We start from the raw sequence: 14,096 nt of genomic DNA on the forward strand, positions 1-14,096 counted from the left end.
CGTTGAAAAATATATCCCAGGTGTTAAAATGTAATCCGTGGACGCCCGCCTCAAAGGCGGGCCTCGTATCTGTCCTACGAGAACCCAAAGATTTAATTTGAGTATTTAATGCGTGGATCGGCATAGTACATGTACTATGAACGCCTAATCAAAACCTAACAGCGACAAGCCTTCGCAATGGCATAGTGCGCTCCGTCCGCTTATCACAGTGGACAGGCGTGCGCCCCTGTTCGGCAGCTCTGCGCACGCGTGCGTGCCTGCCCATGGTGATAAGTGGACGACGCACGCGTACTATCGGCGTCAAATGAAACCCGAACAGCGGCAAGCCTTCGCGATAGTATGGTGCGTGCCGTCCAGTTATCACCGTTGACTGGCACTCGCCTCCAGTTCGGCAGCTCCGCGCATATGTACGCGTGCTTGTCCGCGGTGATAAGTGAACGGCGCGCGCGGTACCATCTCGAAGGCTTGCCGCTGGTCGGGTTTCATTTGACGCCAATAGTACCTATACCATAGTGAAGGCTTGCCGTTGTTCGCGTTTCATTTGACCCAGATAGTACTATCCTAGAGTAACATAGTGCTATGTTACTCTATGGTACTATCGCGCTACAGACCATTTCAAGGATTACAGAACACAGCCCCTTGATGACTTCCGCTTTTGTCCATCGATGTGCTACAATAGCATTGGTGGACCAGCAAAGCTTTAGAAAATAGCTCGCCGATTTTTCACAGTTTCTTTCCCTTAATTGGCAAAAATATATTCAAATAAACGTTCTTTTGAGCTACATAAAAATTATGAAACATTCCCTTGTACTTTACGAACGTTTCTTTTACGTGAAAAACGAAAGAGAGACTTTTCTTGCGCTTGAAAGGAAATTAAAAACGGGCTTTCAGTTTCAACGTTAGGAGCATGGTAAATGAGGTGACCAGAAGTTTTTTTTTTTTTTTTTCGGGGGGGGGGGGGGTACAACGCTTGAGATCTTGAAACCGCCGATAGTTCTGTGCTTTCGCTGTGACATCTTCCGAGTCGCGTGCGCTGACCCGCGCGTTGACCACGGGGTCCCGCTCTGCGTGCAGGCTTCACCCCGGACGTCAAGGTGTGGGAGGTGTGCTTCAACAAGACGGGCGACTTCAAGGAGGTCAAGAGGGCCTTCGAGCTCAAGGGTCACACGTCGGGCGTCTTCTGCTTCGCCTTCTCCAACGACTCGTCCAGGTATGTGTGCCTGCGTCGGTGCACCTTTGAAGTTCGCGATACATTCGAAATTTCGAATCGAATACAGCTCGTGTTCGTATTCGATCAGAGATTTCACAATCTTATATGTGTTGTTGAACGCGCGAATGCATCGAAACTCGCTGAAATCGAACGATGTTTTGCATCGAATACGAGAACGCTTTAACCTCAATGCATCGAAAAAATGGAAGCATATCCACGGGGTGAATGATGGAGAGTGGGGCGAAGCATCCGTCCGTTCATTCGTTTTTGCTTCCATCCGTTCATGCGTCCGTCTGTGTGACCGTCCGTGCGTCCATCCGCCCGTCCGTGCGTGCGTCTGTTCGTGCGTCCGCACGTCCATCCCTGCGTTCGTCCATGCATCCGCCCCTGCGTCCGTCCATGCGTCCATCTGTTCGTGCAGCCATCCGTGCGTCCGTCCATGCATCTGTCTGTGTGTCCGTTAGTCTGTCTAGTCAACACTCCAAGTGCCACTATCTCGCATCTTTTAATCATATATTCCCCATATAGAAGCACCGCCATCTAGCGGACATTCCAAGGACTAAACGAGAGGTGGCACACGCACACTTTCTTACTGCTTGCGCTTCGGGTCTACTTCCCACCTTTAACCACCTCGAGTTCATGATATATACTAGTTCACTGCATTCGTGGCACTGCGGCTCAACGCTCGCTAAACCTTTCTAAAGCCAAGGAGCTTACGCCCAGCGAGTATAACGTAGCAACCTTTTCCTGTCAGATAGTGCTTAATGTACCCGCCAACGGCTGCTAATGGGGAATGAGAGACAGGAGAATTCGACGCTGCGAATTTTCGATTGTTTAACAACGCACAGGAGAAATCTCCCACCGGCACCATCTTGGAGGTCAAAGCGTAAGACATGTTACGCACTACTACGAGGGACGAACGGGTGCCGCTTTAAGGAGCTTCGCCCCTAAAATTACGGCTATATCGAACGAAAATAGCCGGCAATATTGGACACAAGCTATAGTCCGAAACGGGCCAAATAGTTGGCGTTTCTTTGTGAGAGGTCTGCTTCTTCTCACGGAGCGTGACATAATCCGGAAGAGTCAATGGTGGGATTAAGAGAGCCGTAGCGATGCTGCATTTCGTCGCCTATAGAATCCACCCGCGAATATACCCTCCCCCTCTTCCCCGCACTACTACAAACCGTGCAAAAGTAATCACCACGTGAAACTCCTCATGCTTTTTTTTTCCTCCTAACCTTCTTGGGCTATCGTGAAACAGTTTCGTGAATCCTAATCGCGCATGGAAATTCGCATCGAAAGTATGCAAATTCTTTAAAAGTTTTATATAGAATGACAGGATACAGCGAACTAATTCCCGTTTCATAGCGAGTTTTTCTCTTCTTTTTTTTCATTTTCGCTCTGTATATATATGTAGCTCGCATGTGATAATATGACCGATAGAAAGCGCTTATATAGTGGCTGCCGTATTTGTCTAATACATTTTACCTTGTTGATTGCGACACAGAAGTGATCGACTTTTCCCCTGCAACTGTTATCTCCCTCTCTGTGTAACGCGTCAAGTATACGCATTGTCACACAATACTCGCGCACACTGACGCCACAGCGTTCTTTATCAAAAGAGGGGCGCTTTTTTGTGTGCACGCTTTATCTCCGGCCTTGTTTCGTCTTATCTCGGAACAATTTGTTCACCTTGTACAGGGCGTAATTCACACTTTGACAGCCCTTTCCCCCGTTCCATTTTTTTTTAATGTGTAAACTTGATATCGTTGTCGATCGCTCGCGTTGAGGGAACGGTTCCTGCGAACCGAGCTCCAGCTTACATCAACTGAACGCTCGCTTATCACTCCGAGAACGCTGCACTGGGAATTCCTTAGTAATGTCATTTCCACTGAAATACTTGGAAGCCGCGATCATGCCTCGCGGGCATTACATCGGGGCAGTCGCTTATTTATTATAGATTTCCGCGTGCTGAAGCGGCAATTTTGTTCCGGATGCAATTATCGCCGTTAAACGGAATCAGGTGTTGCGATGTAAAACGAGGACGGAACAGAGGGATTGAGGGAGGTTGTAGGTTGCCTTCATGATGCCAGGAGTACTGTTTGTCGATTTTGCGAACCTATAGCGCTTTATTTACTTTTGTCTTATGGCCAAGCGTTGTATTAGTAGTCAGCTGGGTTTTCGCTAGCAGTTTATGGGTGCGCGACAAAGAAAAATCAACATTTCCCCCATCAAAATCGTAGAAAAAAAATAGAATGTAATAATTGCGAGTGCAGCACAAAAACGGCATCATTTGAGACTACAATGAACATGATATTTACCTTATATACGACATCTTGTGAAAGAAACCTATTGTTTTAAACTCTTTTGGAGTTTAATTGTGAGCTTCAAGAAGCCCCAACACTATGTCAGCACACAAAAGCGCTTACCAATACGTGGGGTGGGGACTATATAGGCCAATTCTGGCAAACGTCGGCTACACTGGTGCCTGTTGGCTATCTCTTTCTATAATTATGCAGTAAAGCCATGCATGTGTACCTAACATCTACATCGGTATAAGATGTTTATCGCGCTATGTGGCAGTTCCGTTTACGAAGATTGGGCCGACTTTTCCTTTTATCTTCCTTATTCCTAAAATGCGGTATCGTTTTGTCCACCTGCTTGCTGTCTATCTTGTCTTGGCCCTTTTACCGCCCCGCCGCGGTGGTCTAGTGGCTAAGGTACTCGGCTGCTGACCCGCAGGTTGCGGGTTTGAATCCCGGCTGCGGCGGCTGCATTTCCGATGGAGGCGGAAATGTTGTAGGCCCGTGTGCTTAGATTTGTGTGCACGTTAAAGAACCCCATTTGCGGAGCCCCCCACTACGGCGTCTCTCATAATCATATGGTGGTTTGGGGACGTCAAACCCCACATATCAATCAATCAATTGGCCCTTTTACCGAAGAGAAACCCTGTGGCCGCTTTCGACAGTGTGTGATGAATGATGATTGTCGACCGTCTGGTGGAGTGCAAGTCGACAATATGGTGGACCCACCCGATCACGTACCGCCAGGGTTCGCTATACTCTGCGCGCACCGTATATACGAACGCGTTGGTGCATCGCTTCTGACGCTGCACCGAGCTCGCCGTCTCTATTTACAAACCTCTTTGGATCTCTCTCTATACCATGGTCGACGCGTTTTTCGCTACTTCACGCGCGAAACCGCGCGAAGGTGATCGACAGCGTATCACCGAACGTGATCGCCCCAGAGATAACGTCGCCCTTGAATGAAAGTCACCTTCGCTACGTGCGTCGCAAGGTCTGCGATGCCGTGGCCAATTAGTGGTCGTTATACGGAACGAGTCCGTCGCCGAAAAATCCGCTCGATTCGCGTCGCGATACGCCGCGTTTCGTCTTAACGGCTCGTCGAGGATTCGTTCACGCCGATTCCCAGAGCGCGCGAGATCTGCGTCATTTTATTGATGTGATAGCAATTATGCGGGCACTCTCGACTGGATTTTGCCCCTGGCGTCATTCACCGTACACATCTATACGTATCTGTATGTATGTAAACGCAATAAAGAAAACTAATTCAGAAAAAAAAAGACTCCGGCGCGTGGAATAGAACGTCCGCCCTCTTGCTTGTGAGTGCGAGGCGTTAACCACCTTGAAGGAGCATCTCCTTCAAGGTTGAAACGGCAAGCTAACTATATCGACTACTTACCGCTGGCGATGGGTATCTCGGGGGAACTATCGTGTTTTAAGCATTGCCAGTGAGATGGCGCAATGAGCGAGCGTCGCCTAAAGTTCCCGGATATATATATTTTTTAGGAAAATACCGCCGTTCTTTAACCAAGCCGCCGCGCACCCTCCTCTCCCGCCTGTCGGACCGCCACGAACATTGTGCGTGTTATCTTATCAGCTTGACATAACATTCTTAATAGGAAAGTAGGGCGAGCCGGCTTATAGGGCCGGCGTCCACATGGTGGTCTTTTGGAAGAGGATATAAATATGGTTTAAGCACAGCACCGAGTTAACTGGTGGAACATGGGAGAGGCCTTTGTCCTGCACTGGACGTAGTCAGGCTGATGATGGTGATGATGATGATTATGGATATGGTTTGGGCACTTGGGAGAGAAGGGTTGGACACTTTAGAGAGGATATGGAGGGGAGTGTCGGTACTTTCTCTATATACGTGGGACCGACAACTGACTTTTTTCGATCCAGTTTTTTTTTTCCTGCGAGACAGAAAGCTTACCCTTCGTAGTGATCGTAGCTGCAGTAGTTAATACCAAGAGCTCGTAGTCATTTTATAAGCGGTATTTTTCGATCTGAAAGGCTCTGAACACGGTAGTGTCTTTTCATCCGGCAACGCTCAGTATTGATAGTGATGCCGGTAGCCTTTCTGGTCGCTTACGCAATGCTGTCGTTGTTCTTATTTCGCAGGATTTCCTGTAACTATGCTTAACCACGTTTATTCTGCGCTTTACAACTATTTTTGAAAATAACAAGCCGTTACAACGAGACGGTGTGGCTCCATAGAGCTTCGCTGCATTTGTACCGCGTCGCCAAGCCAAGTAATCGAAAACGGAACTGCGCATATGGATGCGTGGATGGATGGATATGGCTGTACCCTTTAGATCGGGCGGTGGCTAGCGCCACCACGCCGTCCACCTTACATATGTCTCGCAAAGGCAGCGCCACTTTAATGCGTACCACTAACGCAAGCTTATACTTATACCTTTATGAAATATTATCTCTCGCTCTAAAACATCAAACAATATTTCAGTACTAATCAATAAATTGTTGAGCGTGTGCATTAACGCATGGTCACGTGACAGGGCATTCATGGTAGTTTATGCTTTTGCCACCAGAGACGCCACAGGCCATTTTTCGAAATTTTCAAAGAAGAAATAAAAATAAAAATGCACTTCTCACGAGAAAAACAGGGTTGGTTTGAGTCACTATAAGGGACAATCTTTCCATCCGTGCAGTCATCTCATTTCATGTTCTGAGCAGTTGTGGGTCCCTTTAAGAGATTTTACCGTCGCCAGGTCGTCTCGGCGCGGCTGTACGTGCTTATCTCCCAGTGGGGAGAATAGTAGGCCTTGGGCTTTCACCGGAACGAATCTGTTGTAGTTACCGGGTTCACAAAGGTCGCTGCACTCGCTGCACAATCTCCGTTTACTAAAAGAGAGCGCTTTTCAGAGGCAGTGAAGTAACAATTGAGACACTTATTCGCGCGAGCAACGCGGGGCACGTTGCGATCTGCTTGTTATTTATTCTTCGCGTGACATTCCAATTTGTTTCTATCGCATTCATCGTTACGCCTTTGCGGCAAAGCTGTGACTTTTTTTTTTTTTTGCTCGCATTTTCGGTGGAGCTTTCAGTGTTTCTTGGAGGCCGAGCGCGTGTTCCCTCAAAAAGAGGGCTCACAAAGATATGACGAAAAAAGGGACATCATCATTCAAAATAGATTTTGAGTAGAATTTTAATAGAAATTGTTGCTGGGGTAGTTGCTTCAGGATGCTACGCTATTCAGTACGGAACATAGAGGCGCACACACATCATAGTACAAACGCGCAACTACCCATATTGTGAACAAACGCTTTCCTACATAGTGTGGGCATTTATAAGGCACTTCTTCGTCACCTGTATATGTAACCATCGTCACACGGTGTTCTTCATCTCCATGATTTGTGGGGACACATCCTTAGTTCCTTCTGTGCCTCGCATGTTACTGGTTTACCCCGTTTTCGAGTACTACGCTGCAACTGGTGGAAAGGCTGGGTATAATACTGCGTACATTTGTACAGCTGACATGCGCATAGTGCCAGTCGCGACCACATAAGAACATATCGCCAGAACGCATGCTCAGAACATCAGTGTGCGTGTGCATCAAATCCTTTTCCACAATAAAAGGCAGTTGGGAGTTAGCGCTTGTCTTGTCTGTCGTGTTCTACGTCTCGTACGGACTTGGCGCTCTGCAGTTTACCGATGGAGTGAAGTCGACAGCCCAAAGCACCTTGAGCTCCATGCTTCGGCAGCCTTCAGTAATATAGGGAGAGTGAGAGACTGTCAACGATTGAGCCAGTGTGTGCCCTCTCCCCACATTGCAAGTTCGTGAGGAGGATAGACGGCATTGAGTGGATGTGACGTCCTGCAATCATACGAAAGAGGATTCAGAGTCTCCGAAGCGAAGGGTATAGCGCGAGGGGAAGATATTAGTCATAGTAAGTGGTTGCTTATCTGCCAAATAAGGGAAAGAGAATGAAATATTTTACTCAAAATATTTCAATGAACACTGATTGAGGATAGAAAATGAGAGTGAGAGAGGCGGAGAGTAGAGGTCGTTTATTTACAGGTGTACACAGAAGTACATGATGATTTATTGGTCGCTTGAGTAGTAAGCTCTGATATAGAGTAGTGCTGTGAGGTTAGCAACGCGTGATAGCTCGCTGAGCCTATACGTTGGCCACAACTCACTATTCCGCAGAGTTGACTTGAATCGGTGCAGAGTTGACAAAGTTGAATGGGTGCTTTGACACAGAAACCATCGCGAGAGCGGTAACCAAACATGGCACACACAAAGAAACTGACGAGAACAGGCACACACAGGTGCGCCTGTTCTCGGGTTTCTTCTTGTGTGTCGTATTTAGATGCGCTCTCACGATGGTTTCTATGCATCCTCTTTCGTAGCCTAAGCCATAGAATTTCCTAAACTTAGCTAGATGAGACTCTGGCGCTGCGATCGCTCAGCCACCATGGGAATGATGGGTAGTACACGGGCTTGCCCAGTCTTCGTATTTGCGGTCGGCGAATCGCACTTGTGGTTTTGTTTATTGTTGTGTTTTGGTTTTGTTTCGAAGGAAATAACGAACCCTTTTGAACTTCATGACCTGCTTTTAAATGGTAAGCTTAAGAGAATAAGGTGGTGAAGCGCAATCTCTTAACATTTGCTGATTTTTGTTTCGCGAGAAAACAGCTCCAAGCCACACGAACACACACGGAGCCAAAAGCAGGCCAGAAGTACGAAGATTAGACAAATGTGTGTACTACCCATCATTCCCATGCTCGTTGAAGCGCCGTGCGTTGCAGCTCCCATAGACACTAGCGCCACAGTTCCCTCTAGCGTATATTTACGAAACTCTATGGCCTAAGCTACACTGGCCGAGGTAGAGTAGTTTCGCGTGGCTCATCGAGAGCCGCGCTGCGCATGTTCGAGGAGTAGTGACGTCACGTGGCCCACGTATGGCGCGCCGGAGAATGCCTGGAAGCTCCAGGAGTGACGTGTCACGAGTGGGCTGTCATTTTGACTCTTGTGAGCTCGCTCGCTAGTCCGTCCTTCCTTGCCCCCGTCCACCGGTGCTTCCGTCCGTCCGTCCGTCCGTCCGTCCGTCCGTCTGTGTATCCTGGCATAGCCGAGCTAAGCCACTGATATTTTTTTCTGAGTTTATTCTATTAATTTTGATTGCTCTAATCCTGGTTGTATTGGAATGTTGAGTGCTGAGCACACATGTAAGCTTTACAGGTATAATTCTGTGACTGGGCAAGCAGTTTCAAGAAGCCTAGGTGTTGTTGAAATAATAAAGAAGAGAGTTTACGCAAAGGGTGTAGCACAGAGTATGAGATCACGAAGAGGCAATATACGGTAAATGAAGCATAAAATCGCTTGTCCGTTTACTGAGTATTGATCTTTGGTGTTTCATGCTGCCAACTTGTTTATCGCAATGAGGTGACACCGATGGCCTTGTTTCGTCCTGTTCACACGTCTCAAATTCGTCGTTTGCTTCTCTTCTCCTCTTTCCGGTCCTCAATTTGTGCAGGATGGCGTCTGTTTCCCGTGACGGAACGTGGAAGCTGTGGGACTGCAACAGTGAGTACAACAGGCGTTACTTCCTCGTTTTCTTCTTATTTCTGCCGCGCCAGTGCTTTGTATCAGACGATGCTTTGTGTAAACACTACAGAATGGGGACTCGAGGAGGGTGAAGAAGCTATAGAAAAGTTGTTTAAGCAGGAACACCGCGGTAGATGTCACATCCCTCCTACGATGTCGCGTGCGTCGTGGTCGTGCTTGTCGGCACTCACATCCTTCACCGCATCTGACAGGCTTTTGTCACGGAGCAACGGTCGGGACTCCAATATGTTCTATTCTTGATCGCGTCCATAGGATGTATTTTTTTAAAGACGATAGTCTTTCTTGGGGACCTTCGACTCAAAAGTCTTGGTCTGTCTGTCTGTCTGTCTGTCTGTCTGTCTGTCTGTCTGTCTGTCTGTCTGTCTGTACATTTGTCTGTTTGTCCGCCCTTAACGATATATCGTTAAAGGCGGACGCTCCGAGAATCCGCTATCGGCGGAGACGGGGCGAGCGCGTCGCCGGCGCAACTGTCACACCGGTTGCCGGCCAGCCTGCCGTAGTCGAGCGAAGCCTACATCAAACCGCTTTCAGACGGTGAAACTCCAGGAGCAGCCGCTGACGATCGTAACAGCTTACTTTTGCTACCATTATATAATTCTTCGAAGTTTCTTGTTACTCGGCCCTTTGAAGTGCGGCATTCACGGCGTTTCGTTGAGGAATCGGACCGATGTGCAGCGTGGTTTAACGGTGCGAAATATATTGAAATGTTCACAGTAAATACCAACCGGTCGTTGCTATTCTTCGCTGCACTTATAATTCCGTTGCCTGTTGACAGATGCTACCATGGTTAGCCACACAAAGCACATGTGTTTCACACCGACGTGCAAACATATGCCCGTACACACACACACACACACACACACACACACACACACACACACACACACACACACACACACACACACACACGTCACTCCTAAAAAGGGTTTTTAAAACTCCCCTAGGGAGTTTATAACGACGTGACCTGAAACTCCCTGGGGAGTTTAACAAGGTCATGTCGTTCATAAACTCTGTCATTAAGCAGGGGGCGTTTTACGAAGACATGGGCCGAGTTCACTCCCTAACAGGGAGTAAATAATTGGGGCAGGGAAGTTTTGTGGGCTCTTGTGCTGGAGAAACTCCCATCTCGGCTAACTTTTGCTTACAGTGTACCTTAAACAGCACCAAACGATACTCCGAATGGCCGACCCTATCCGCAGCGCCCACCAATATTGCTCAAGATTTAGCGTTCATGTTTGTGCGATTGTCAATTAAAAAGCAATTATTACGCATTTCTAAGGCACCATAACAACACGTCAATATTCTGTATTTGTGTCTTTTTACTAGAAAAGGCAGAGATAAGTAATTCTAAGGACCGTAGCTCTTATCACGCTGCGCTCACGATGCAAAGCTCGCACGAAAATGCAAGTGTTTCCAGCGCTTTGCTAGGACGACACTGTGGCGGCACCTACCCGTCGCCTTGCGTTCTACCCCTTATCGCCTCCGAGACGGGCGCGCACGCCGCGCGCTTCGTTTTCCAAGATAACTGCCAGATGGCGCTCATGTCTCACGTGTGACGTGCCTCGATGCGCTCGTTCGCCTCCGCTGCACGCTCGAGGCACTCTGATGCAGCTCCTCCAGAATATTATTCACCGATTTTCTCGCGCATAACATCAAATAAACGTTTTGTTCACTCTCTCCAGACGCAAGATCGTCTTTCGACGGCATTTGCAGTGTAACAGGCAGATACGGGGCCAATTTTTTTTATTTTTTTACGTGTCTGTTCTGAGCTCCCGTCATGCCGAACGCGTCTTCTGATTCAAAGAACGCACTATTCCATTGCCAAACTCTACGACACTAACGTCTTTCGCGAAACCAACTCGTAACACATGTATCACACTGTCCCTCGTTCAAGAATAGCATTGTGCTATCGTGAAAGTTAGGTCATGTACACAATGTGGATTTGTAAACAGGCATGCCGTGTCTGTCTTTTACCAGCCTGGTAGTTCTTTTTTTAACAATACTCTAAATTTCTCGTATTTGCAGCTGACCAATAAGCGCCGTTGCGTGGTGTGCACCGAAGAAACGGCGCCACTAACACTTCGTGGCATGGCGCTTACTACGGGTGCCCCACACGTGCATTTAATCTACAAGTTGTCCTTGCCGATGGAAGCGTGTATATAGTAACTCTATACGCGATCATTATGACATTTATGAGCCTCCCTTTTGAAACAAAGTTTCTAATATCTTTCCTTCGCGGTGAGGTTTTGTTTTTTCTACCTCGTACGAACGTGCCATATATTTTGTTTTTATTTATTTACTTTTCTTCGTACAATAAATCTCAATTTCCGTGACGCCTTGTTATCTGTGCCTATAGAGACTCCTGTAATTCTCGCTTACCTGCGTTTTGTTCACCTATATCCGAAATGTCAATTTATTTTCCCAACGTCTGACTAGTTAATACTGACAGCGTAATATGATGATGACGGGGGTAGTGGTGGTCTTTTGGTACCGAGTGCGCACCTATCCTCCCCGCTCGTTAACCGGCAAGGTAAAAATTGAGGAACTACTATCATGTCAACCATTTTCATGAACACCGCACACATTTTTCACTGTCCTGATGACCACCTCTCACTACGTGCCAGGCTCTGACGGTCGTTAGAGTACCAATCTCGATGGGCTCGTGCCCTTGTGGCGGGATCGTTGCACCATTGGTCATACGTGCCCTATCCACCATTTCATTCAAGGGCGCTGCCATAGTCCTCTGGGCAGTTTTCAGTGCGCGCGACACCCACTCCCCCCCCCCCCCCCAAACAAAAAATTCGCCCCGTATCTGCATGCTTCACTGCAAATGTCGTCGAAAGATGATGATAGTCTTGCGTGTGGATAGAGTGAACAAAACGTTTATTTGATGTTCTGTGCGAGAAATTCGGTGAATTGTATTCTGGAAGCGCTGCGCTAGAGAGTCTCGATCCGCGCACAGAAGGCGAACGTGCATCGAGGCACGTTAGACACGAGTGCCATCTGGCAGTTATCTTCAAAAACGAAGGAAGGCGTGAGGGCCTGCGGAGAAAGATGTGCGCCTGTCTCGGAAGCGATAAGGAGTAGAACGCAAAGTGACGGGTATAGGTGCCACCACCGTGTCGTCTTAGCAAAGGGTTGGAAACGCTTGCCTTTTTGAGCATCGCGTTGCACTGTCAGCGCAGCGTGATAAACGTTACGGTCCTTCGAAATACTTGTGTATGAAGGCTGTTGCGGCTCCCAGCATGAGGACCCGTTGTTGCGGACCGGGGTCTGCCCGGTCTTTTGTGGTAGCGTGGTGTAGCTTCGGGTTGAGGAAACGAGCGCTTACAAGATGGGGATACGAAAAAACAAACAGGTTTATGGCACTATTTACAAATATTTACAGCATAGAAAGGTTGAGAGTTTTCACAAACCACGAGCGTGGTGGTTGAACCGTTACATGGTTCAGAGCGACGTCCCGCACTCTGCGGCGTCCTTATAAGCCCTGTCGGGCTCCTCCTTCTTGAGTGGAACACCAATCACACACACACAACAGGCGAGGGGTACGAGCATGCACGGCCCACGTGAGCATCCAATATTGAGTCGTGATCACTGCACTGCAAAGTGGCGCCAGAGGGGCTCTTTCTCGTCGTGTGTGTGCCGCTGGTCGAGGCGTCCCACGCTCCTGACAGCAGACATCAAACGGTCCGCCGATTTGTCCGCTCAATTAGCCGGGCAATTTGTGGCCGCGGCCGCGGTTTCTTCCAAGGAAGACGCTGTCTTTGTTGTCCTCTCTGGAACGGCTTACGGTGTCGTGGGGACACGACGTCTCATCCTCCGGCAAGCAGGGACAATACCTGGCGGGCATAGGCAGCCGACCAGTCGGCTACCTCTTTGAGGATTAAAAGAGCGCTGCTCCCCGTCATCTCTGGATGCTGGTTCCGAAAAAACTGGGTTCCAGGCGTGGGAACGCTGCCCGGCTACGCTTCTCAGCGACAGCATGGCGCCTACTGATGGCGGTCATAACAAGGCGCACATGCAAAACATCGACGTGTTGTTACGGTGCCTCAGTTATGCGCAATAATTGCTTTTTTTAATTGACAATCTCGAAAAGTATGAACGCTGAACCCTGAGCAATATTGGTTGGCACTGCGGATGCGGTTGGCCGTTTGAGGTACCGTTTGGTTCCGTTAGAAGAATCGTTACCGCGGGCAAACAGACAAGTGTGCAGACAGACAAAAATTTTGGGGTCCAATGTCCCCAAGAAAGATTATCGTCTTTAAAAAAAATGCACTACCGAGGCTGTGACGTCGGCTCTTGCACTCTCGTGCCCAGAAAGAAGGAAATCCTCCTCTCCGTAAAAAAAAAGGTCTATACACACACGAATTCGTACCTGCTCCCTGCTTTCACTGCGAAGTGTGGCGTCACATTCCTGCACCAACCTCGTCTTGTCGCATTCCGCGCGCCAAGTATAGGCCCGCGAGATCTCGTAGTTTAGGCGTTCGTTCATCTCAAAAGCCGTTCGCTGCTCAATTACGCGTCCGTAACGTGGCAGCGTCGAGTCGGCGTGTGCGGGACGTGTCGCTTATCGACATTTGCATCGGGCGAGGAGGTCCGGTCTGGCAACCAACGCATTCCTCCTCTATGGCATGCGGGCGACGGCTCGGAGTGTGTGTGTGGATGCTGGCATGTGTGATGTTATCGAGCAATTTCGCCGTATATTAAGCCAACCTTCGGATTTTTTTTTTCATTGCTATCACGGCCAAGAAGTGGTCATCAGGAAACCGATGCGCCGTTTTTGGGTGCAGTAACAACTACAGGAATTAGGGAACAAACGGGGGTTAAGGATATCATAGCTGAAATCAAGAAGAAGAAATGGACATGTGCCGGGCATGTAGCGCGTAGACAGAATAACCGCTAGTCGTTAAGGATAACTAACTGGATTCCCAGAGAAGGCAAGCGGGTTAGGGGGGAGACAGAAGGTTAGGTGGGCAGATGAGATTAAGAA

At 48.4% G+C, this 14,096-nt stretch overlaps 1 protein-coding gene across 1 annotated transcript in view; it reads left to right on the plus strand.

Annotated features, from left to right (window-relative positions):
* The window catches only part of LOC119175083 (transducin beta-like protein 2), a 282,143-nt gene that overhangs the window by 236,465 nt on the left and 31,582 nt on the right, over positions 1 to 14,096 (plus strand). The window contains exons 6-7 of the mRNA XM_037426315.2: positions 1,075 to 1,210; positions 9,015 to 9,064. Of these exons, the coding sequence (XP_037282212.2) occupies positions 1,075 to 1,210; positions 9,015 to 9,064 (186 nt within the window). The remainder of the gene's footprint in view (positions 1 to 1,074; positions 1,211 to 9,014; positions 9,065 to 14,096) is intronic.

The sequence above is a fragment of the Rhipicephalus microplus genome, chromosome 3, assembly GCF_043290135.1.
Source record: "Rhipicephalus microplus isolate Deutch F79 chromosome 3, USDA_Rmic, whole genome shotgun sequence".
Taxonomy (NCBI): domain Eukaryota; kingdom Metazoa; phylum Arthropoda; class Arachnida; order Ixodida; family Ixodidae; genus Rhipicephalus; species Rhipicephalus microplus.